The sequence below is a fragment of the Hibiscus syriacus genome, unplaced genomic scaffold (genome assembly GCF_006381635.1).
Source record: "Hibiscus syriacus cultivar Baekdansim isolate YM2019G1 unplaced genomic scaffold, ASM638163v2 tig00000340_pilon, whole genome shotgun sequence".
Taxonomy (NCBI): Eukaryota; Viridiplantae; Streptophyta; class Magnoliopsida; order Malvales; family Malvaceae; genus Hibiscus; species Hibiscus syriacus.
In genome coordinates this window covers 4,981,251-5,008,192 of record NW_024061783.1, presented here as the reverse complement: position 1 = coordinate 5,008,192, position 26,942 = coordinate 4,981,251, and the positions used below count along the sequence as shown (strand labels likewise).

General features: G+C 34.6%; 1 protein-coding gene, 1 long non-coding RNA gene, 1 other non-coding gene and 3 pseudogenes across 3 annotated transcripts; 3 read left to right on the top strand and 3 right to left on the bottom strand.

Moving 5' to 3' along the window:
• Positions 1-2,493: 2,493 nt before the first annotated feature.
• Positions 2,494-4,609, top strand: LOC120203717 (protein PMR5-like). The gene is made up of 4 exons (XM_039203909.1): positions 2,494-3,040; positions 3,104-3,282; positions 3,400-3,558; positions 4,185-4,609. The coding sequence occupies exons 1-4, from the start codon at positions 2,588-2,590 to the stop codon at positions 4,516-4,518; spliced, it is 1,125 nt and encodes a 374-aa protein (XP_039059840.1). The 5' UTR covers positions 2,494-2,587; the 3' UTR covers positions 4,519-4,609.
• Positions 4,610-4,861: 252 nt separating this feature from the next.
• LOC120203710 lies at positions 4,862-6,079 on the bottom strand. The gene is made up of 2 exons (XR_005523891.1): positions 5,893-6,079; positions 4,862-5,333 (listed from the first exon to the last, which is right to left on the bottom strand). It is a non-coding gene; the product is annotated as an uncharacterized LOC120203710 (long non-coding RNA).
• On the bottom strand, positions 6,078-9,816 carry LOC120199378 (annotated as a pseudogene).
• A 7,824-nt stretch (positions 9,817-17,640) lies between these two features.
• LOC120203703 lies at positions 17,641-20,307 on the top strand (annotated as a pseudogene).
• A 444-nt stretch (positions 20,308-20,751) lies between these two features.
• Positions 20,752-21,427, top strand: LOC120197733 (annotated as a pseudogene).
• Positions 21,428-21,642: 215 nt separating this feature from the next.
• TRNAV-UAC lies at positions 21,643-21,715 on the bottom strand. The gene has a single exon. It is a non-coding gene; the product is annotated as a tRNA-Val (tRNA).
• Positions 21,716-26,942: the final 5,227 nt, after the last annotated feature.

Genomic DNA, 26,942 nt, shown 5'->3' with positions numbered 1-26,942 from the left:
ATCTGGTAGCAATTCAGTTTCTATGCCAGTAGGCCATAATAACCTACCGCTGATACTTGAGCTTCATAATGTTTTATACTGTAGTTTCTTATGATTTATTCGAATTTTGTTTGTTTAATGCAAGCAAGTGGCTTAAATGTCTGATCCATTTGGTTTCTGAATTTTACAGCTCAGAACTTAACCGCTTGAACTTCCGAGGCTTCTACACAATACTTCTTGAAAGACACGATGAACTCATTACTGTTGCCAATATTAGGTAAGCTTCTTTAAGTAACAGTAGTTTGTTGTATAGGAACGAAGGCCTTGGTTAAGAATTTTTTTACATTTTCCTTGTTAATAATGGTAGTTTTTATTTCTATTTTCCCACTCAAGGGTTCATGGAGAAAAGGTGGCTGAAATGCCTTTGATTGGTACCAGGTTTCAACACCGACGACTCGGAATGTGCAGCATTTTGATGAACAAACTTGAGAAGGTTAGCTATGTCATGTTTGGATGGTTTCTTTTACTAATGCTTTATATCCACTATTGTTCAAATTTCTGGGATTAGATATCATCCATCCTTCCCATGCTAAAGGCATGAATCTGAATATTTCTAACCATTGCTTCTTGCATGATTTCTTCAGATGCTTATGGAATTAGGAGTAGAGAGGCTGATATTACCTGCTGTACCCGATGTGCTACGCACATGGACCAGTTCATTCGGATTTTCAGAGATGACGCCATCCGAGAGATTAGAGTTTGTAGATTATACATTTTTAGATTTCCAGGGTGCTACCATGTGCCAGAAGCTTTTGCTCAAGAACCCTTTACCTGAATCAAGCATATCATTTGGTATTTCCAATTCCCTACACACCTAGTTCAAGTATCAATTACTGCAGTGAGTCACATTTTAGTTTTCACTATTTTTTTCAGGATCCCAGTTTGAACTTCATAGCGATAATGTTGATGATGATCGGTCTGATTCAGTCCATGAACTAAGACAAATCGAGGAAACCAAAATCATGATTCAAGCACTACTGCAGTACGTCTCGCCAGATTATAACTGCTTAAAAATCTTAAATCATTAAATTCAAGTCCTTATGACTTATGACATGTGCAAGATAACAATCCTTGTAGAAATGCTCTGCACTAATATTGCTTTTAGTATTTGGAAGAAAAATAAAACATGTATTTGGTGCATATGCTTTGCCATAATTCTCTGTATATCCTCTTATACATTGGATTGTGGGGTTTAATTGCAAAATTGATGACTGCTGTTCCTGACCCTGTTTTCCAATTGCAGGTAAACCAACAGAGTGCTTAGTGGAGGGGTAAAAAAGAAAAGGGGTTCATGGCAACTTTAGCAGGCTGAGTTTTGGATTCATGGATACTCAATGTGGCATAAGGTTCTTGGTAAATATGTGGAGAGCTGGTTACCTTTTAAGATGAATAATGTTGTGGTCATTTTGAGTATCCTGTATCCATATTAATGGTTGTGCAAGTTGCAGGATCACCAGTAAAACAATATTTTCCATCTATTTATGGTGCTGCCATTAATGGTTGTCGCCACCAGTCTACTCTGGACCCTCCCTAACACCTTTGTTTAGTAGATAATTCCCCCAACTTGCAATACAAGAAGCTTATAGGTTTGTATGAACCAAACGACCTTTAAAGGGTTGATTATTATTCCTAAAGATTTCAGGTTTTAGCACCTCGTTTGTAGAGATGTATGAGCGGTCACTATCAAATAGTAAGTTTTTCCGACCTTATCATCATCAAACTAATAAAAAAAAACCCATACACATTTTCAAATAGTAGAGATATATTACATTTTCAAGATAAATGTCAAGATTTGAATCACACGAAATAGAACAATACGAACATCCTTGATCACTCTATCAATTAATTAATCTCGAGATTTGTCATTCTTTAATAAAAAGTTGAAAAAAAACACAACACATTGCTTTGGTTAATGGTATTGATAATAAACTAGTATCTTCTCTTTTGACAAATCATCAAACAACATTCAAATTTGTTTCAATTTAATCAAGGACTAAAAACACAAAATTTAAAAATATAACAACTTTAAGCATTAAATGAAAAATTTTGTTAAAAAATATTAATAGTTTGTAAAAACCTTTTTAACTGAGAAAAATTTCGTTTTTTAGTACAGGGACTAAAATGCAATTTTTGCTATAATATAGAGAGATTCATATAGTACTTTTACCATCTTTTATGTGAGTTTTCTAAATTTGGACGATTTTAAACAACAGTCATGATTTAGCCACGATTGAATTATCAAAGAACCCAAGAAAAATAAAAAATAAAGACCGTGTGGAAAACACAGAAATTAGGGGACCCCGTGAAAATGGAACAAGATAAACTTGCAGAAAAGGAAGGGTCTACGATAAGAAGCAAAGAAGCTGCAGACATGGTTAAAAAGTGTCTAAATCAAGCAACCCATATTGACTTTCACCGCAAAGTTAAGCTCACCTTCCCCTTCACATGCACACCCTTTTTATCTCCTATAAACAAAAAAAAAAAAAGACTCCCACTTTCTTTTCATACATTGTCTTCTTCTGGCTCTTCTCTTACAGGACTCTGCAAAATGCCCCTTCTTTCATGGCTACTACCCTTTGTTTTACTAGCCTTGTTTCAGTTTCCGACAGGTTGGAGCTTGAAGAACCACCATGGAAAGCGAATGTTCCAAACGAACCAAACCACCTGTGCATTGTTCTCCGGCACTTGGGTCCGTGATGATACTTATCCGTTGTACAAATATTCCGACTGTCCACTCATTGATGCTGAATTCAACTGCCAAATGTACGGGAGACCCGATTCTGATTACCTCAAATACCGATGGCAGCCTCACGATTGTGTGCTCCCGAGGTTCAATGGGCTCGTGTTTTTGTCGAAGATGAGAGGGAAACACGTGATGTTTGTTGGTGATTCTCTGGGAAGGAATCAGTGGGAGTCTTTGATTTGTATGATCTCAGCTTCAGCTCCCAAAATGCAGACTCGGATGAGCAGAGGAGATCCTCTCTCCACCTTCAAGTTCGTTGTAAGTGACTATATTATTTTGGCATGCAAATTGGACAAGTGTTTTTATTGATAACAAATGCAGGACTATGGTTTATCGGTATCGTTCTATAGAGCTCCATATTTGGTAGACATAGATATGGTTGGAGGGAGGAGAATTCTCAAGTTAGACGACATACATTCACATGGAAACGCCTGGAGAAACGAAGACGTGCTGGTGTTCAACACAGGCCATTGGTGGAGTCATAAAGGATCCCTCCAAGGGTAGGCAAAAACAGATCATTTATTACAATGCACACACATCCTGCTTGAACAACATTCTCTTTTACCGCATTTTCTATGTTTGGATTAATTATATGGTATATTATACGTATGTTACAGGTGGGATTTGATCGAAACGGGGGGTAAATATTACAAGGACATTGATCGTTTGGTTGCATTGGACAAAGGGTTGAGAACATGGGCTAATTGGGTCGACAACAATGTCGACACAACTAAAACCAGAGTCTTTTTCCAATCAATTTCCCCTACACACTATGAGTAAGTCTCTCTCTCTCTTTCTCTCTCTAAGATTATCGAATAGAGTGAGCCATTGGCAACTTGCAGACATTGCTATAATTACGTCATAAATGTAACCAGACAAATTGGAGGAGTTAGAAACCAAACTCCCGTCTCAAAAACTAACTTTATCAGCTACTTGTTCATCAGTTGTTCCTTGCTATAATAAACAATGTCTTCATTTACCAAAATGTTTTAAACTGGCAACAACTGAAAGAAAAAATCATTGCACAACTGTGGATCCTTCATGTTTATCAATATTACCCTCCACATGTTCTCACCTTATCTTCCCATGTTTCATGAGATAGTTAAATTTACTTTAATTAATTAAAGTGTTCAGTTGATTTTAACTGTTTGTTTGTTTTTTCTTTCACAATCCGTGAAGCAGTGAGGAAAGTGTCTTTCTTACCCACTCTTTGTGTCGGTGGGAATTTTACCCTTTATTTTACAGTTGAGAAATAACGCAATCAAGTACGACAAATTTTGGTGGACCACTGCCCCTCTAGTATAGTCTCTCACAAAATGCACATGATGTATGAACGACAAAAAATTTGTATGTATGATTTGTGACATAAGTTATATGATCTTTGATGAAATGATTTTGACAGTCCGACTGAATGGAGCGCTAGAGCAACCACGGTGGCGACGAAAAACTGTTACGGAGAAACAGCGCCAATGACCGGAACTGCCTACCCCGGCACGTACCCTAACCAGAAGAGAGTGGTGGATGAAGTCATCGGAGAAATGCACGCCCCTACATATTTGTTGGACATAACCATGCTTTCTGAGCTCAGGAAAGATGGGCACCCTTCAATTTACAGTGGTGGTTTGAGCCCTGCTCAGAGGGCTAAGCCGGACCGCTCAGCTGATTGTAGCCATTGGTGCCTCCCTGGATTGCCTGATACTTGGAATGAACTATTTTATGCTGCCTTGTTCCATTAAGTTGCTTGTGGTTTACGTATTGTATAATTAATAACTAGTACTAATTGTGATTATAGGTTTGCAGACGGTGCAAAACTGCACTCGACCCTGTATTTATAGTGTTTATGAAAGAAATAAGCTTATTTCGTGCTTATTTATTCTGATGGTGATACGTATTAGTTATTTCAAGTCAAATCTGATGTTATCTTCAAGATTTAGACAGGTTAAACGATGCTCCATTAAACTAGTAGGGACAACATGTTTCTTGTTGAATTATTGTTTAGTTCCAATTTATCTGATATTACAGTCTTTGGGGTGGGAGCAAGATTTTTGTAAAGGAGAAGAAAGCTCAAGATCTTTCACATTACACCAACAAAAGGGAAGACTCTCATACATGATTAACTTCCACCACAGAATATCGATTACACACGTAGAAAACATAGGAAACAATAGCCTTGATGATAACAAAGATGATCGGACGATTTCGGAATCTTTTAGTACCGGTATACATCGCCTATATTATACAGCAACGCATTCCGAAGTTCGATGGACATGCCACACAGATTCTACTCCCTTATTATAAGTCGACACGATTTGATTCCTTTAAGTAGGCACTAGCTTTGCATGGCAACACCAGGAATTTCCATCGTACTATCTATAACCTTGGATGGCTTGTTGCTGAGAGGAGTTTCGGCATCTTAAGGAGAGAGATGAACGCCCAAAGCAGCCCGGCCTGAGGGGTCGAGGTTGTTTTTCCAAGCAGCATCTCACTCAACAGCTTTAGCAGTGCTGCATGCCACACTAGCTCCTCCGGGGACGGTCAATTTAGCAGAGTTCTGTTAGTCCAAGCAAGGAAAGATGTTCAGTGAGCACTTCAGTAAACCATTGTGTTAACGTATTTGATGTTGAAAATTTGACTATGCACCGAAAGTGCACAATTAATGCACCGAAAAGTAGTGGAAATTGTTGAATTTTGGCATGGTAAAATCACACATTTAGTTTTTGAATTTTAGAGTATTTACAAGATTAATTTCTAAGCTTCAACTATAAACACCATAACTCATTTAGTTTCAAAATCATCCCAAATCATTTTAGCTTTCTTCCAATACTAGAGAATTTAGAAAGTTTTCTTGAAAGTTGTATTCTCCTTTTTATCAAGAGATAATTGCTATTGTTTTCTTCTTGTTAGATCGAGAAAAGTTGTAATTCATATTTTCTCATAGTAAAATTCTTTTACCGTTACACATGGTTTTACCCTATATTATTTAGGGTTTTACACGTAAAATTTGTGTCTTCTTTATCTTCATTTTTATTTTTTCAAATTATCAATTACGATTTTGCTCTATCTAATATCCATATTCCGCAACATTTGAAACTGCGAATTCGGAGAATCACCTGAGGGAAGAACCTCTCGAAAATCATCCAGTAGTAATACGCTTCTTTTGTAGTCGGCGTGTTGTGAGGGAAGATGTTAGAAGCATTGAACATCATCTTATCAGTCACCTGGAAGATTGTAATTGTTAAATTATAAACAATATACTCAGCAAAAGCATACAAGAGAAAACGAATTAGAATGACATTTACATTTGTGCAGGATGGGCTTTAAGACCATCAATCCAACTATAACCGACGCCGTCACTGAACTGTTCCTTTTGTCTGTACCATCTTCGCTTCAGGGTCGATAGACATGGCAACGTTGATAAATTCTTTTTCTAAGAAGGGGACTCGAGCCTCTAATCCCCATGCAGATGTTGCTTTGTTAGCTCTCAGGCAATCATATTGGTGAAGGGCTTTGATCTGCACAAATATGTATCAAACCACACCAGATCTCGTTATGTGTGTTCCAACTCCCCTACTTGTAAAGTGCCGAATAAGACGATGTATTACCTTGCGGCATGTTTCGAGGTGGAATTCATCCTTGTTCGGTGCCTTGTGGAAGTACAGATATCCACCAAAGATCTCATCAGATCCTTCACCAGAAATAACCATCTTCACTCCTAGTGACTCATCTTTCTTGACATCAGAAACATAGGAGTGCTTGCCCTGATAGAGGTTACATCGTAAGTTTCGATGTGATAGATGACATCCTTGATCGCATCGATTCCATCCTGCCAGATTAAAGAGTAAATTAGCTTGTTATAGGACTATAAGAACAGAAATTCTTCAGCAGAAAATGTTATTAAAAAGTTGAGTCAATACTTGAACAGTGAAATGAAACTCATGATGGACAGTGCCCAGATAGTCTGCAACCTCCTTTGCTGCCTCCAAATCCGGCGAACCCCGCAGAGAAGTTGACAAACATGTTTGAAGAACCATTTAAATACTCTACATCTATACTTTTCGACTTACCTCTAGGCCAACACAGAAAGAATGGGGCTGAGCTCCCCACTGTTTGGCTGCCTTGGTGCCAGCCAAATACTTAGTGGTAATCGAAGCAACCAGTGACGAATCAAGGCCTCCAGATAGCAAAACACCGAAAGGCACATCGGTCATCAGTCTTTTGGTCACGGCCTGTAAAAACATATCCGCTGCTATCCGTAAGCCAAAATAACAGGATTAAAATAAGTGTCAAGTTTTCCTTGGGTAGCAAGTCATCGATCTTACATTCTCAAATGCACGTCGAAGAACAAGGGGATCATATGGAACAGATGGAATGGCCTCGGAGAACCAAGGTGGGTTGTATCACCTCCTAAATCCTCCTGATTTGCTAGAATATATATGGCCAGGGTGAAAGCTTTCAAAATGCTCACAGTCATCGTTCAACCCTTTCAATTCCGATGATATCCAAACCGAACCTGATTACACAAAGTCGAAAAGGAATTAGCAAAAACCAGTTTTAACCCAAATTTCTATCAACTGAGCAAAAGCAAGATTTAATATACCATCAAACCCCCAGCCAATATAGAGGAAGGTGACACCAATAGCATCGCGAGCAACGATGAAGCTGTTGTCACGTGTGTCCAGCAGCACAAATGAGAAGATTCCATCCAACATGTCCACAAAGTCTTCCCCATACTCCTCATACTATCATATAAATTGAGTTTAATAATAATTTTTTACACTTACTAGAACAATAATTCCAATAGTTTTACCATGGAAACTTTATATTAATGTGTAAATTTGATCAAAGGTTTAAGGTTTTCTTAAAAATCAAAGGAGAAATGTCAATTTTAAAAAATTTTGTAATATCCACAAGTGTTGTAATAGGACGTTGCTTTCGATGCGGAATATAAGGACCAATGGTAGTCATGATCCCTCAAAATTTTAAATAAAAAATTATAATCTAGACTTTTAAAATTTCAAAAAATTTAATTTGGTCCTCCAAAATTTACAAAAATTCAGATTAAACTATAAAATTTCTAAATGTTCTTAATTACACCCATTTCTATAATTTTTAAAAATTCTCATTAATAATCTCAATTTTTCAAAAATTTAATTAGACCCTAATTTTTATTGAAAAATAAATAAATTAAACTCTTCAAAATTTTTAAAATTTTAATTTAAATCTCTGACTTTTTTTTACGGTTTAAGTTGCCCTCTCAAACTTTATCACCAAGTTTTAGATGTTAAATGGATTTAGTGTTATGACACTTAGGGGCCGTTTGGTTCCCGACATATGGGATTACCAGGGGAATGGAATCCTCATTCCCCCGTTTGGTTGGCCGGTAATCCTATTCCCCGGTAATCTTTTTTTACCAACGGTGGATTTTTTTGGGGTATATTATCATGAATGTGATTACCTCATTTCCTTAGGTATTGTTGGATTACCGGTGTTTTGGACTAAAATATCCTTAAAATTTTTCTTTTCAAGTTAATCATTCTTCTGTCGTTGAATAAAAAAAATTTACGAATGTTAAATTACAAATTTATCCTTAAACTATTTTAGATTTACAAAAAAAGTCCATAATTAGAATTTTATATGAAGTTCAGGGGTTAAAATAAAATTTTATCCTTTCATTAAATCCATTTATCTTTTTAATTTTGTAAAAAAATTATATAAATTTTATGAATTTAAAATTTTTAAAGAAAATATATATTATAGTAATATTATAGTAGAATTCAACTTGTTAAAAAATAAATATATAATAAGGATAATTTGATAAAATATACATTCCAATAATCTTTTATTCCTTTAATCAAACACTGTAATCTTACATTTCTGCTAAACCAACTAAACACAAAATACAACATTCTCAGTAATCATATTCATTGGTAATCTTTTATTCTCACTTGTAATCTTACATTCTGTGAACCAAATGCATCCTTAGTTTTAACATGTATTATCATTTTACTGGTGGAATAAATCAATTAAGATGATAACAAAAATAATAAGTTAGAAATTTAGAATTATTATATTAGATGGGTTGTTATTTTCTTTAAAAATAAGTGAATGATAAAAAAAACACGATGATAAATGACGACTAAATTCACAATATTTTCCTTTAATATATTTTAAACCATAGACTCAAATCACACGCATAATATAAAAATCAGAGATACTATTTACCCAAAATTAAAAAAGAAGTCTTCGAGTGGACATTGTCCTTTTCTTTTTCTGATTTTGGCTGTACTTTTATTTGTAATTCTCTATATAATGGCTGAAGATACTCGTTTTTTTATCTATTTGTTTTTATTTTAATTTTTATTATTAATCTATTATATTATTTATGATTATTATTATTATTAATAAAAAAATATTATTACATTTCAGGCCATTTACAACCTATTGGCCCAACTAGAGCCCAATAACCAGGCTCATTTTATACAACCCGAACTAACCCATATCCAGAAGCCTAAAAGAAACCCTAAACTAGATTAGTGTTTATACCTCATCTCAACCAGCCGCCAATGATCCCAGCCGTTGGATCTGGCAAGATCCAACGGCCCACACGCATCCAGAACAAACCCTAAGGTGATGATACCCTAAGGACCACGCGACGCCGCCTTTACCTCCAGCCACCCCACGTCGACGTTCCAGCTGCTGTCGCCCTCACCAGAAGCCTCCAAAAGACTTTAACGACCGTCCATGTCGCAGCTATGAGGTGAGTCACCACATAGTTCGGTGACTCACCGAGAAATCCCTTTAGGACCGGTTCGACGAGAGCCTCATCGAAGCTATAAAGCCTTGGTTCACCTGCAAATAAGAGGAAAAACAGAGAGCAACAGAGGAGACGGAGAGAACAACCAACGCAACAACAAAGAGAATGACAGCAACCCAGCAAGCATACAATAATCAACAGACAGAAAGCAAGCAAAAACCCGAGAGCAAATACAAACCGAGAGAAAAGAAAAAAAACCGAGAGACTTACCACCGAGCATAACTCTAAACGTCGTCGGAAAATCAAAAAAACCGAATGTAGTTTTTTAAGATTTATGTAAAACCGGGACTATTTAAAGGAAACAGAGGTCTAAATTGGTTTTAGGTAGTGCCGATCTATCTTTTGAGGGTTTTTTCTTTTTCGGCCACCGCATCCGATGCCCGGCGGTGGTGGTCGGCACCGGAGCATGGTTGCCGGCCGGAACTCTAATCCTTCCGATAAGGGATTTGAAGAGAGAGGCGAGAGAGAATGTTAAATTCTCTCAGTTAGAGAGAGAGAGGGGAAAGGAAAAATGAGAAGCAATGGTCATTTTGGTCGATTAAAAGGGTTTATATACCCTCCCAAACGACGCCATTTTGGGAGAGGGGTATCTGTGTAATTTCAGAAAGGGTAAACCCTTTCCGTAACCCTTATAGTTATGTAATTCTTTAATTTAGTCACTAAAAGCAATTCCTGGTTATTTCATTTCGGCCTTATAATTTTAGTTAAATTATGATTTCGTCATCCCTAGTATAATTATATATTTAGGTTAAATGCCTTATTTAGTCCTTTATAATTTTTATAATTTATATTTTAACCCGAATTAATTAAATAATGTTGAATTACATTAGTAGTACTTAGATTTATTTATTTATTCAAGTTAGAGCCTTTAACTTTGATAATTTTTATTTTAATCATCGATTAATAATTAGGGTTAATTACACCGTTAGTAATTATATTTTTTAATATTAAATAAGGGCTATAAATTTTTATATTTTATATTTTAATCCTATTATTTTAATTTTATATGTTTTAGTCACTATTTAATTACAATTTAATTTGTATTATTATCATTCAATTCCAATATGTTAAATAATTATTTTAATTATTATTTTATAATTATATTAGTCATATAAATATATATATATATACATATTTGTTTAATTAATAATATTTATTTATTTTTCAAATATCGAAGAAAATGACAGTCTTAAAGCAACTAGATGTTCTATTCTGGTATTTTAAAAATAAATAAATATCTTACTTATAAAAACCATAAAATACATATTGTTTTATTTAAATTATTTTCTATGAAAAATAATTATATTTTAAATATATATTTTTCAATATTAAGAAAGAACAATCTTAAAACAACTGGATGTCCATTTTCTGATATTTTTAAATAAATATTTTACTCTTATAAATTATAATTTTAATAAATGTTTTATTAATATTTATTTCTATTTTAATATTAAGAAAAGAACTGTCTTAAAGCACCTAGAAGCTCTTTTCTAATATTTCTAAATATTTTATTTATATATATATAAATTAGTAGATTTTCTTAAAGTTATATCAATAAATTTGAAATAACAAGATTATGAATAAAATATATTTTTGAATTTTTAAATTTCTAATAATAGAGACAATTTATAATTAATAAAGTACCAATTTTGGGCGTTGTGGGATGATAATCCTTCCCCAAACGTAATCGACTACAAATATTTTTTTATTATTGAAAAGAACGAATTTTTGGTTAAAACGCAGACCAGTTTATCTTTTAACTGATGTTTTCTTAAAAACTCTTTTAAAAGATGATTTTTTGGTATTCGACCTACTTGACCCAAAAGGCCGATGGCGACTCCCTAAACATAAAAAAAAACCATTTATTCAAATTATTTTCTGTCAAATAAAAATTCGTGCCCGGGCAAAAACGGGTTACGACAATGGCAATTGGTCAAGTTGGAATAATTAAGGAGTTGAAATTAATTAGCTAAATATATTTATATTCCCATTATTTGTTATTATTCTTATAAATTTTGAGCTCGACGTCTACACATTGTATGTATTTTTAATGATTAAAAAAGTATATATATATATATATATTGACGCCTTTTGTTTTCTATTTTTCCACCTTATGATAGTGAAATAAGTGTGGTATATTCCAAGAGAGTTTCGGAACTGTTATATATACATATAAGCTCAAGGAGGCGTAGAGCAACGAGCAATATTACTTCAAATTTTATAACTTTTTTTTATTTTTATAAACATCAAATATGAATATTAAAATTAAATATATACAAAAGAAAATAATGAAATGAAAATTTGATAGAGTTTAAGTAAATAAAATTAAATATAAAAATATTATTTAAATTATATAATAATTTTAATATTTTATAAAAATGATTGTTCCCTCTCTCTACCCCTACATAGATGGGACAAAAGATTTTAGAAAATGTGAGGAGCAGGCATCGTCTGTTGAAAAAAATGGTGCACATGGCTTTGTCAAAGGGGAGCACCGAAAAGTGCTGTTTTTGTTGAAAAAAAATGGTAAAATCCTAAATTTTAGTCATTGTAATTTAGGATATTTACAAATTAGTCCTTAAGTTTCAACTATAAATACCCCTAGCTCATTTAGCTTCAAAATCATCCCAAAGTATTCTAGCTTTCTTCCAATACTAGAGAGATTTCAGAGAGTTTCTTGAGAGTTGTTTTCTCCTTTTTATCTAGAGAGAATTATCATTGTTTTCTCCTTGGTAGATCGAGAGAAGTTGTAATTCCTATTTTCTCATAGTGAAATTTTTCTACCATTGCCCGTGGTTTTTACCCTAAATATTTTAGGGGTTTTCCACGTAAATTTTGTGTCTCTTTTATCTTCATTTTTATTTTCTCAAATTATCAGTTGCGATTTTGCTCTATCCGATAGCCGTCTTCCGTAACAATTGGTATCAGAGCCAGATTAGAGTGTGTAATATCTGCTTATTGTTTTTGTGGTACCCACCAAAAGGTGGATCCTCCAACATAAGAAAGTAAGAAGGTATTACCCATTCTTTGAAGGTTCCAGAGAACTATTCACGATAGTGAAATAGTGGGAGCTATCCGTAATAGAAGCTATGACAACGAAATTTGATATTGAAAAATTCAATGGGAGAAATTTCTCACTGTGGAAATTGAAGATGAAGGCCATCCTGAGGAAAGACGGGTGTCTAGCGGCTATCAATGAAAGGCCGGTGGATTTCGCAGATGACAACAAATGGAACGAGATGGACGGAAATGCTATGGCAAACTTTCATCTAGCATTAGCAGATGAAGTATTGTCAAGCATCGAGGAGAAGAAGACAGCTAAGGAGATATGGGATCATCTCACCAAATTGTACAAGGCCACATCGTTGCACAATAAAATTTTCCTTAAAAGGAAATTGTACACTCTCCGTATGCCAAAATCTACTTCAGTGACAGAGCACTTAAATACACTGAACACCTTATTTTCTCAGCTTACATCCTTAAGCTGTAAAATAAGAGAACAAGAACGTGCTGAACTTCTACTTCAAAGTCTACCAGATTCGTATGATCAACCCATCATCAACTTGACAAATAGTAATGTCACCAGTCTAGTCTTCGATGACGTTGCAGCTGCTGTTCTACAAGAAGAAAATCGGCGCAAGAACAAGGAAGACAGACAAGTAAATCTGCAACAAGCAGAAACGTTGACAACGAGAGGGAGATCAACAGAACGTGGCCAAAGCAGCAGTCACAAACATGGTAGATCGAAGTCCAGAAGCAAAAAGAATTTAAAGTGCTACCACTGTGGAAAGAAGAGTCACTTGAAGAAGGATTGCTGGAGTCTCAATAAAAACTCCAATCCACAAGGTAATACCGCAAACACTTCAGATGATGGAGATGTTCTATGCTGTGAAGCGTCAACTACCGTGGAAGGCAGAAAAAGATTTGCAGATATATGGCTCATTGATTTAGGAGCAACATATCACATGACCTCAAGAAGAGAATGGTTCCATCATTATGAACCTGTCTCAGGAGGATCTGTCTATAGTTGCAATGATCATGCCTTAGATATCGTTGGCGTGGGAACCATCAAATTGAAGATGTATGATGGAACAATTAAAGTTGTTCGAGATGTGCGACATGTGAAAGGCCTGAAGAAATTTATTATCCTACGGATTGTTGAATAATGCAAGCAGATTGAAACACAGAAAGGATCATGAAGGTGTTCCGTGGAGCTCTTGTGGTGCTGAAAGGCGAAAGATAGCTGCAAACTGTACATGCTGAAGGGAGAGACTTTGCTAGAAGCAGAAGCCTCTGTTGTCTCATGTAGTTCAGATTCTGCAATGCTATGGCATAAGAAACTTGGACACATGTCAGAACAAGGAATGAAAGTCCTTGTGGAGCAAAAGCTACTTCCCAGCTTAACAAATGTATCACTTCATTTGTGTGAGCATTGTATAACAAGTAAGCAACACCGGTTGAAATTCAACACATCAAATTCTAGAGGCAAAAGTGTTCTAGAATTGGTTCACTCTGACGTTTGGCAAGCACCGGTTACATCCCTAGGCGGAGCAAAATACTTTGTCTCATTTATTGACGACTACTCCAAGAGATGTTGGGTGTACCCTATTAAGAAGAAGTCAGATGTGTTTGCAACTTTCAAAAACTTCAAAGAGCGGGTGGAACTTGATTCTGGAAATAAGATCAAGTGTTTCAGAACAGATAATGGAGGAGAATACACAAGCGAAGAATTTGATGACTTTTGCAAGAGAGAAGGCATCAAAAGACAGTTCACAGTGGCGAACACTCCTCAACAAAATGGAGTGGCAGAGCGGATGAACAGAACCTTGTTAGAAAGAACACGAGAAATGTTGAGGGATGCAGGCCTAGAAAAATCATTCTGGGCAGAAGCAGTCAATACCGCCTGTTTTTTGGTGAATCGAGCTCCATCAACTGCAATAGAGCTGAAGACACCAATGGAGACGTGGACTGGTAAACCAGCTGATTATTCAAACCTCCATGTATTTGGAAGTATTGTGTACGTGATGTACAACTCCCAAGAAACTTCAAAGCTGGATCCAAAATCCAGGAAATGCAAATTCTTGGGGTATGCTGATGGAGTCAAGGGGTATCGCTTGTGGGATCCCACTGCCCGCAAAGTGATCATCAGCAGGGATGTTATCTTTATAGAAGATAAACTACAAAGAAAAGAAGACAATGATAGCACTGAAAAGTCAGAGACTACACAGATACACGTGGAAAAGGAGGTTGAACAAGGAGATTCTTCTGAAGCAGAACCAGCACATGATGAAAAAGAACCAGAGAGTTCTGAAGCTCCAACAACTCGTCAATCAGATCGTATGAGAAGGCGTCCCAATTGGCACTCAGATTATGTTATAGAAGGTAATATTGCATACTGCCTTTTAACAGAGGACGGTGAGCCATCAACATACCAGGAGGCAATAAACAGCTCAGATGCTTCACTGTGGATGATGGCGATGCAAGAAGAAATCGAAGCCCTTCATAAAAATAATACATGGGACCTTGTGCCCTACCACAAGGAAGGAAGCCATTGGTAACAAATGGTCTTCAAAATCAAGCGAAATGGTGACGATCAAGTTGAGAGGTATCGTGCAAGACTGGTGGTCAAAGGATATGCTCAAAAAGAAGGTATTGATTTCAATGAAATATTTTCTCATGTGGTTCGACTAACAACAGTTCCAGTAGTTTTGGCAATGTGTGCTACATTGAACTTACATCTAGAGCAACTAGATGTTAAAACAGCTTTTCTTCATGGAAATCTTGAAGAAGAGATTTACATGCTCCAGCCTGAAGGTTTTGAAGAAAAAGAAAAGAAGAACTTGGTTTGCAGGTTGAACAAATCTCTGTACGGTCTAAAGCAGGCGCCGAGGTGTTGGTATAAGAGATTTGATTCCTTCATTATGTGCCTTGGATACAACAGACTTAATGCAGACCCTTGTGCTTATTTTAAGAGGTCTGGTGATAACGATTTTGTTATATTGCTGTTGTATGTGGATGACATGTTGGTTGCAGGACCCAACAAAGATCATATTGAAGAATTGAAGGCACAACTGGCTAGGGAATTGAAATGAAAGACTTGGGATCAGCAAACAGATTCTAGGGATGCAAATTCACCGAGACAGAAGTAATAGGAAGATTTGGCTTTCATAAAAGAATTACTTGAAGAAGATCTTGTCACGATTCAACATGCAAGATTGTAAGCCAATTTCAACCCCTCTTCCTATTAACTTCAAATTATCCTCCAGTATGAGTCTTAGCAGTGAAGAAGAGAGGATGGAGATGTCTCGAGTACCGTATACATCAGCAGTGGGAAGTTTAATGTTCGCTATGATATGCACAAGACCAGACATTGCACAAGCAGTGGGAGTGGTTAGTCGATACATGGCGAATCCAGGCAAAGAGCATTGGAATACAGTAAAGAGGATCCTGAGATACATTAAAGGGACCTCAAATGTTGCATTATGTTACGGAGGATCAAACTTACTAATCAATGGGTATGTAGATTCTGACTATGTAGGGGATTTGGATAAAAGCAAATCTACTACAGGATATGGGTTCAAAGTTGCTGGTGGAGCTGTAAGCTGGGTTTCAAAATTGCAGTCAGTTGTGGCTACATCCACAACAGAAGCAGAATATGTAGCAGCTACACAAGCCAGTAAAGAAGCAATTTGGTTGAAGATGCTATTGGAGGAACTTGGGCACAATCAAGAGTATGTCTCTCTGTTTTGCGACAGTCAAAGCGCCTTGCATCTAGCAAGGAATCCAACATTTCATTCAAGGACAAAACACATACGAGTTCAGTACCATTTCATTCGTGAAAAGGTGGAAGAAGGGACGGTAGATATGCAGAAGATCCATACCAAAGACAATATAGCAGATTTCATGACGAAGGCGATCAACGCTGATAAATTTACCTGGTGTCGATCCTCTTGTGGCCTGTCAGAGACGTAAGCAACATAAAGGTACAAGGTAGAAAGAATGGTGTGAAGATATGATTGTTCCAATCAAATCTTCAAGTGGGAGATTGTTGAAAAAAACGGTGCACATGGGTGCACATGGCTTTGTCAAAGGGGAGCACCGAAAGGTGTTGTTTTTGTTGGAAAAAAATGGTAAAATCCTAAATTTTAGTCATTGTAATTTAGGATATTTACAAATTAGTCCTTAAGTTTCAACTATAAATACCCTAGCTCATTTAGCTTCAAAATCATCCCAAAGCATTCTAGCTTTCTTCCAATACTAGAGAGATTTCAGAGAGTTTCTTGAGAGTTGTTTTCTCCTTTTTATCTAGAGAGAATTATCATTGTTTTCTCCTTGGTAGATCGAGAGAAGTTGTAATTCCTATTTTCTCATAGTGAAATTCTTCTACCGTTGCCCGTGGTTTTTACCCTAAATATTTTAGGGGTTTTCCACGTAAATTTTGTGTCTCTTTTATTTTCTCAAATTATCAGTTACGATTTTGCTCTATCCGATAGCCGTCTTCCGCAGCATCGTCTATGTAACATTTTTATAATTTGAAAGAAAAATATTATTCGAGTTTTACTCTACTATATCAGTCGTATAACATTTTTATTACTCCAACCACTTTAGTTTAATTAGAAATAAATTTTATGATTCTTTTTGTGTAAAGTGGTAGTGTCGTACTTTAAAATTCTAGTTATTATATCTATTCTAATTAAAAATAAATATCTAATAATTAATAAAAATGATTTTAATATGATAGAGAGAGTATATATTTTTTGGCTTAAAACAGAGCAATGAATTACAATACCTATATAGATAATAAACATTAATTTTTATTAATTATCATCTAAAAACCTTTTTTTATATAAAGACAAAGAGTTGAGGATTAAATTGAATGAATCAAATTTGCCCATTTACAAAATAAAAAGAAAAGGTAAAAACTTACCAGAGTTTGAACCGCACCGGTCCCATCAGCACAGAAGATTCGAGGGCCGAACCACAACAGATGCAGCAAGATATAAAACCAGCACTGTAAACTAATAACTATATCTGACGGGGTAACTCAGCCACCACAACCTCGGCTCACATTATCGTAATCTTCATCTCTCGCCCACGCACCCACTCACTCACTAACTGCAAGCTGCGACAATAGCAGCCATGGCAGCCCACGCTTTTCTCGCTACAACCCCATCTCACATCTCTCTCCTTTTTCCTTCCTCAACTAACCCTTCAAACCCACCGTTTTTCTCTCTCCTCGTTTCGCGGCGTCTCTCTCAAGCTCCCCCGTCAATCCCTCTCCCTTTCAGCTTCTGTCCCCAAGAAGCCGTTTTCTGTTTTCTCTGTCACAAAGAATGCAGTCGCTGTTCTCAAGGGTGATTCTAATGTTGAAGGCGTTGTCACGTTGACCCAGGAAGATGATGGTCGTTTTCCCCCTTTTTAGTCCCTCCCTTTTGATCCATTTACTTACTTTCTAATGCATTTTGTGATTTGGGTTTTTTTGGTTTTGTTTCTTTTTAATGGGGAAATTTTGTCTCTTTTTTGGCTTTTGGGTAAATTTTGCTTTTGGGGGTTTTCTTATTGGCGATTTCATTTCCAAGTTTTATTCTTTGAGAATAGGGTTTAGGGCTTTTTCGTACTACCAGGGTTTTCTTCTGTTTTTTTCAAGTTGATGTTGATATGAATTACTCAAAAAAAAATGTTCAAGTTCAATTTGCAATGAACGATATCCCGGAACATATTTTAGGAAATAAAGTCAATGTTCTGTCTTTGCTGTTTAACAAGGAAGCTAGAAAAAAAGTTAAGCTTGTATGTCTATTATCATTTTAGGAATCAAATATTTCTATCATCTGAGAATGCTTGTTTGTGAATGAAATAGGTCCTACAAACTGTGAATGTTCGAATTACCGGTCTTACTCCAGGGCCTCATGGGTTCCACCTTGTGAGTATTTTCGGCTTTAGCCGCATGTTTCCTGTGGATTTTAGTACATAGAAGCTCTTTGAAATGCATGATTTTGATCTTTCTTTTTGCCTTTTGTGTAGCATGAGTATGGTGACACAACAAATGGATGCATGTCAACAGGTATAACTTATTTCATTCGAATCGGATGCCAGATGTTGTTCTTAAGTTTCAATTTGTTTATATAAATCCTTTATTTTTAAAAATTTTACTTGGAAGAGCACATTTCAACCCTAACAAGATGACACATGGTGCTCCTGAGGATGAAGTACGCCATGCGGGTGACCTGGGAAACATAATTGCTAATGCTGATGGTAATACATTCTTTTATTTACCTTGTTTTTTTTTCTTTGCACCAGTTGAATTGATTCATTGGCAAAAATGCTTGGTTATACAGGAGTGGCAGAGGCAACAATTGTGGACAATCAGGTGATGCTCAAAAACTCATCTTTCTTTCCGTGCAAGTCTCCGGATAAGCATATTCTTGTGTGTCTGTGCATGAAATTTTCCTTGTTCGGCATGAGCGGCTCTAGATCATGTTTCCTTTTTTGTTACTAAAACTTGACTCTCTTGAGCAGATACCACTAAGTGGCTTGAATGCAGTCGTTGGAAGAGCATTTGTGGTTCATGAGCTTGAGGATGATCTTGGAAAGGGTAACTATTTGGTTTGCAATTCTCACAGCTCCTTAACGAGTTAACTACCCTCGTAAGTTGTGGACAGAAAAGTGACTTGTAGTGGCTGTTTATGCTGTTAGGACAGTGCAATTTGGTTGTAGACTTGTAGGAATAAAGTTTTTTTTTTTTGTTTAAACTTACGTTCATGCTTCATCATAGTTGATATTGTTAGCATTGGCATATTTTGCTTTCTGGTTTCAGAATTTCCCTCTTATTTACTTGTTACTTTCCTTTTGCTTATATTTATGTTTTATCATGCATCTGCAGGCGGACATGAACTTAGTCTAACCACTGGCAACGCTGGTGGAAGATTGGCATGTGGTATGTGCACATGTACTTTTATCTACATGCCTATATGTTTACAGAGCAGACAAGAAATTCATACATTCTCCAGATTGATCCTTGTTTTGAGCATAATTTATTTTAGTTAAGCCAAATGTGCATTAGAAACTTGGAGGACACTGCCGCTTGTTCCAGTTTCCAGTGGCCTTCATTTCATTTTGATGTTTTACCCTTTGTTGTCTCAGTCAAGCCTTAATTTTGCTTGAGGGGACAATGATGCATTTGATTCATATTAGTCTATTAGATCCTTCAGATCCTTTCAATTCCATCCATCCACCCATCCAGTGGACTCTTGAACTGTTTGAAGTACTCGTACATCCATGGCTTTGCAGTGAATGTTGTGTATGAATCTATATGCTTTATGTTGGACACGGTATCGTCGATTCTGCTGTATGGGGATTGAATGTTTTAATGTTGGACTAAGTGATCTTTTGTACCAGACCTTTGACATGCCTATGTCAATATTCATTCCAGCATACATATCAAACATGATATTGAATTCATAAGTTCCTCTTGTATTTACCTTTTTTCTGGTAATCTCTCTGCAGGAGTTGTGGGCTTGACTCCGATATAAATCTTTTCAGTTTCGCACCAGTTGGGAGGCAGCTTCTCATATAGAGGCGCATTTGATGTTGCTTTCAATGTTGATAGCCTGTTACATGAGATTGTGCAGACTAGAAGTTTTAGTGGAACAACATTTGCAGAGCTTTATTATCTTTGTTTCTCAGTATTCCCTATGCAATAAAAGAATAAGTTAGTTGCATGTATTATGGCTTGTGAACTTGTAGACGTAACCTGCTGTTTGTGAGCTAATAAAAGAGAATCGTGTTAACTAAAATTATACTTTAAACTCTTAAGTGCTTGAGTAAGGACTAAATTGATTATTCAAATAAATATTAGAAATAAATTTTATATAAAATTCAGTAATCACATGAATCTTAATGATATTCAAATAAATAAAGTTGAATCTTAAATAAAAAATAAATGGTACCAATATTATATATGAACCAATCATCACCCTTATTACCATTCACTATATAATAACCCCATTTCTACCTTTTGCTTCATAACTATTTTTGTTGTTTTCTGGCTGCTACTCATTTCTTTTTCTTGGGTCTTTGTTTCTTTACTACAATTTTGTCTTTTTTAACTCTTTCATATTAATCCCGGCTGCCTTTTGGTTTCGGGGAAGGGGATGGTATGCAAGCCCAAGAGGGATTTTTGGGGTCTAACACAGGAAAGGCAAGCGTACTAAGCACCAAAGGTCATCGTCCCCGTTCGGTGTCACGATGACTTCTAGCTCATCGAGCGGTGGTAGTGATGGTGGAGGAGACAAGTGCACCGAGGAAGAAGAGGAGATGGCCATTTGCCTACTCATGTTGGCACGAAGTGATGGTCCGAAAAGGAGTGATGAGTTTTATTTCTACGATTGTAAAACTTGCAACCGGTCTTTCCCTTCGTTCGAAGCACTAGGAGGGCACAAGGCAAGCCACAAGAAGCCGAAAAGCGCATTACGGAGCACAAAAAAACCACTAGTTTTGGCAGTTGATGATGCTGGCATTGCTTTACGAGTAAGTAACAAAAAGGGTAACAAAATTCACGAGTGTTCGATACGTGGCTCCAAGTTCGCATCCGGTCAATCTCTCGGAGGTCACGTGAGGCGGCACAGGGCTGCTGCTGCGAGCAATCGATCCGCCATGGATGTTGCTTGAATTAGCATCAATACGTCAAGGGACTCCAACAAGATATTGTTGGATCTTAATCTTCCAGCACCAGAAGATGATCTCAGAGATTCTCAGTTTCAATTTGGAACACCCCAACAACAAGCTATTGTTTTCTCCACACCGGCTTTGGTAGATTGTCATTACTAAAAAAGGGAAAATCATGAAATCAAAGTGAATTTACATAGTGATGTTTCAACTCCTAGTAATTTTACTGATAAATAAAATTATATCAATTACTATTTTCTTTATTTACTCCCAAGAGTTCTGATTTCTGATGATGCACATGTTCAAGTTGAATGCCTTCGAGTAAGTGGCTAGTAGTTTTGATGGCTGCCTTTCATTCACGAAAGGAAAAAAAATGATAAATTGTTGCTGCCCAGGATCGAACTGGGGACCTTCAGTGTGTAAGACTGACGTGATAACCACTACACCACAGCAACTTGTTGGTTCTTCAATTGTTTACTAATTAAAATAACTATAAAATTGTAACCCAAAATCCCACCTCGACAAAGTAGAAACAAAGTTGGGCAATATACAAGACGACATGAGAACCACAAGATATGCCTTTTGAGCCCCCTCTGGAATTTTACAAACCTTACATGAAGAGATTGCTCAGTTCTCTCACGTAACATGGGCATTGTATTGAGATCATATAAGCGCTATTTTGACAGAATTTTTCTTTCAAATATTTCTTCATTTTATATTCTCAGTTAGTTTCAAATTTTCTGTATACATTTAAGGATAGGTCAAATTTTATGCGTAATCCTTGTATTTTACTCAACTTAAAGCATTACTCATGTTACATGAAATATGTATGGAGGTTGAGAGTCATACAATGATTAGAGTTAAGAGAGGATGGTTAGGTACTTGGGAGAGAGGTAGTAATTAATAACTGGGAATTTAGTGAGAGTCTAGTGTTGATTAATTGCTGGTCCTAGGGAATTATTTATAGATTATTTTATAAGGAATTATTACAAAATATTTATGGATTGATTTTTTTTTCCAAAAATGCACCCTACTTTTTAAAAAAAATTCAATGTGGTTCCCGTACTATTTTTTTCTTTTAATGTTACACTCCAACTCAAAACAAACTCACAGAAATGCACTTTTAGTGACAATGCAAATATCACTAAAAGCATTAAATTTTGATATTAAAATACATAGTGATAAAATTTTCAAATCATCACTTGTGTTGTCTCTAATAATCCCGTCATTATTATATAAGTGACAATTATTCTAAAAATTATCATAATTTTACTTTTTTGTGACCACCTATTTACACAATTATCAATATAAATTGTGATGAATTTGTTTGACACTAAAAATATATTTTTTGATCATCAATATTGTCACACTGAGTATTTTTAGTGACCAAATGTTCGATATTATTATCAACAGAAATTTTATTAAATTTATTTGACACTGAAAGTATACTTTGTGACATCAATATTGTCACTAAGTGTTTTCTTGACCAAAATTTTGACACTATTATCAATAACTCCATCACTATTACATTAGTGACGACTCTAATGAATTTTGTCACAATTACTTGTATTTTTGGTGACTAAATTTTTTGACACAAAAAGATTAATAAACTGACAAAAATTTAGACATTAATATTATTCTTATTAGTGACAAATATTTTATCACAACTACAAAATTAAATTGATTAATTAAAAATTCATTATGAAATCAATTATAATAGATACTACATTTTTAGTTCATGCATCTTCTTTAAGAACTTCGATTACAATTGTTGTCATCGGTTAGTTATTCGTTAATAATAGATGATGTGACATCTTCACATATTTTTTTTGTATAACCAAAAGTATCTGATTTATTAATCGACTAATTCAGATCGGGGACTACATAGGCAAAGGCGACTCTTTAGACTAATTGGTTGTTGGTTTCACATGTTTTTTTTTATAAATTAATATAATGCATGACTTTTAAGATGATCAAACCTGAGACCTTCAGAGAAAGATGCAAAGCCCAACTACTATGCTAAGAAAGAAATATTTGTTGTTAACAAAAAATAATATTTAGGTTAAACTATTGTTATTAATTTTATAATTAGGTTGTTTTAAAAAAATTAATAACCGAATATATTGTTGCTAAAGGAAACTAAAAGTATTTTATTGGAGACATTAGATGATAGTAAATTCTAGTTAGTCAATGACTTTGATTTCATGACTGCAGATGTTGTGGGTAAAGCCGTGGTGTGAAATAAAGTCTTGTTTTCAATCGAGGATTCTATTATAAATATGAGGTTTGTTTGTGTGATGGGGAGTTGGCTAAGCACATGTATGACAATTACAATTTGTTTGCATTTATACTTGGTGTTTTCTACTTGGTCAGAAATAGAAGTGCGAAGAGTGTTCCATGGAATTCAACGAGTTCATTTCGTTAGTAGATTGTTTGTTTTACCGATGAAAGGGAAGTAGTTTTCTTGGTTTGGTCCGATGAAGGTCAGATCTCTAGTGGATGTGTTGTGAGGTCTTGGTAATGGGAATTTTGAGTAAATTGATCTGATGTCTGTTGTTTCGGATCATGCTCCAGTGTTTTAGTTAATGGCAGCGTTGTTTGGGGTTAAAAACCATTTAGTTTTCTTAATTGGATTGCTTAGGAAAGAAGGATGTCGAAAATTGATTCAAATGGAGTTTAAAAATTAACCAAGAATCAGATTCGAGTTTGACTTCAACTTGTGGAGGTTGAAGGGCGCTTTAAGAAGGTGATTTCTAGTTCTTGCGAGAACTTTCGTAAGAAGGTTCTTGCTGTTGGAGTTTGTAATAGGCATTGTTTTGAAAACCGGACCGGACCGGTCGGTTTAACCGGAAATCGCTATTAGTGAACCGGCCAGAACCGTTGAACCGTTCAAATCGGACCGGCTGAAAACCGGAAAAAACTAAGAAAAACCGCAATTTTTTTTTTTTAAAACAAATTAAACCAAACGACATCGTTTGTTAAACGAACCAAGTCAAACTCGAGTATTGCTTAGCTCGACTCGAACTTGAAAAATTTAAAAGTAAGCTCAACTCGATTCAAACTCACGAGTTAAAAATTATAAATTTAACTCGAACTCGAAATATAATATTGAAACTTGAACTCGAAAAGGCTTGAACTCAAAAAAAATTTAAAAGCTCGATTGAAGCCTAAAATTCGAGCTTGATTGAAGTGAAAGAATAGTTCACTCAATGCTGACCAAAAGGCTCCATGATTTTGAATGCCAAATTACTCTATTATTTATAGAAGTTAGTTGAGATGATCTTCTATGTTTCTTAGCAATGTGGATTGTTTTAAAAAAAATTAAACCAAACAATATCATTTTGTTATGATTTTTTTAGCCCAATTTTTTTTTAATTATAGTTTATAATTATATTTATTATTTAATATGTTTTACCTTAAATATTATCTTGTAGTTAATTTGAATCATTTTGTTTCACTTGATTTTATGGTTTTTAACTTATATATGTTATGACTTGCTTTGAATATGAATTGTGATATAAAAATTTATTTTTATTAAATATTTTTGGTATTTTTATTTAATTTTTTAAATAATTATGACGTCTTTCGATTCTTCCGACCGATCGGACCGATTTCGACCGGTTCAGTGAACCGGTAGCATGGCCGGTTCGCTAACCGGTCCATGGTAATAGGGTCATTTTGATTTGTGTTGTGTTAATGTTTCTGTCTCTGTTCGGTCTGATAGCGAAACTGTTTCCGTTGTTGTTGGTTATGTCTTGTTCGCTGTTGTGTTGGAAGAGTATGGTCTGTCTTGTTGATACACATTAATCATTTGTTGTGTGGGTGTCTCTGACTTAGAACAGTTGGTTTGAGACCTGTTAAGGGTTAAAATGTCTGCTTGAATTTTTGTGGGGGTTTTGCGGTCTGATTTTTCTTACAGGTTTTGTCTTGTTTAGCATGATGTATCAGGTTGGGTTTGCTGAGGTAGGTTTGTTGCGCTTGTAGTTTGTATGCCATAGGTTTAGGGAGGTTTTAATGAGGCTTTGAATTAGGTTGGCTCTTCTTTATTATTAATATTAATCTTTTGCTGATAAAAAAATAGATGGAATCAAATATGTAGTAGTTACAGACAAAAGTATTCGGTTATTGAAATATTAAGATTCAAATCTAAAATAATACCAAGTATCCTTAAATTATATTTAAAAAAATAAAATAAAAATATTTGACAATGTATTGTTCCTTTTGATGAAAGTATTAAATTAAAAAAATAAAGTACTAATGATGTTTTCAAAATTCGCATATATCTCAATAAATATCATAAATTATCTAAAAAGCTAATCAATTTTTTAAGAAAAAACTAATTATTTTGAAGATTAAATGATATTATTAAAGCATACAGTGTCGTCAGTCATTTATTTAGTTAATAAAAATAAAATTCATAATAATATAAAACAATATATTTAAAAGGTTAAGATAATTTTATTAGTCATTTATTAGTCATATAGTCGTTGTACATTTGAATTGTTAATGAAATTTTAAATTTTGAAATGTATACAGACTAAAATTGAACAAATTAGAGCATAATAATTAAAACTACGATTTGCACATAGTATAAAGACTAATAACAAAATTTACCTTTTGACAAATTAGTTTATCTTCACAACAATTTTAATTATTATTGATGTCAATATTTAGCACGACAAAAAGTAAAATTTTAAGTGACAAAAAATTTATTATAATAAAAAATGTCAAATAATAGTGATAACTTTATATGTCGCCACTATCATATCATTTCTCATCAATAAAATAATTGGTGTCAATTTGTGTATCCTAATAGTATCAAAATTTTTGTGAAGACGAAATTTGTGTCACAAATATATACTTATAGTAATAATTTAATTATGAGAAAAATTTAATCATCATAGTTATTATTATAAAAGTGGCAAAATAAAAATACACCACAATTATTTTTATTAATAGCGTCGTACAAAAATTTTGTCACCAAAAGTATAATATTTATAATAAAATTACTAATAGCCAGTATCAATTTGTCAATAAAAATATTTATTTTTGTAGTGATACTTGTGACATAATTTAAGATTGTCACTAATATACCATTATAAAATGATAAACTTGCTAGTGAATAAATGTTATTGTCATAATTATGAATAATAATAGTGACTACTTAATATGTTGTAACTATTACATCATTTTTTGTTAAAAAATTTATGTAAATCCAAATATTTTATTAGTGACCAAATAGAAGTATGACATGACTATTCACTTCAATAGTGACAAAAATAATTGTTGTCACAAATGACCAACTAAAATTAGTGAAAAAAATAATTGTCGTCACAAATCATCAACTAAGACTAGTGACAAAATGTTTTCATCACAATTATGAATAATAATAGTGACTACTTAATAATTGTCACAATGCAAAAAATAAGTTAGCGTCAATTCGGGCATGATATTGGTGACTAATTGATAATGCCAACCTACATTGGTCACAATAAAACACTGTTAGTGACAAATTACTTGTGATGAACTTTAAAATTGTCACAATTATTATATAAAGAGTTACCAAATAGAAATAAGTCACAATTACTCATTTCAAAATTTACAAAATTTGGATTTGTCATAGATAATAATATACTTTCAGTGACGAAATTCTTTAGTGTCATAATTAAATGGTCACCTAAC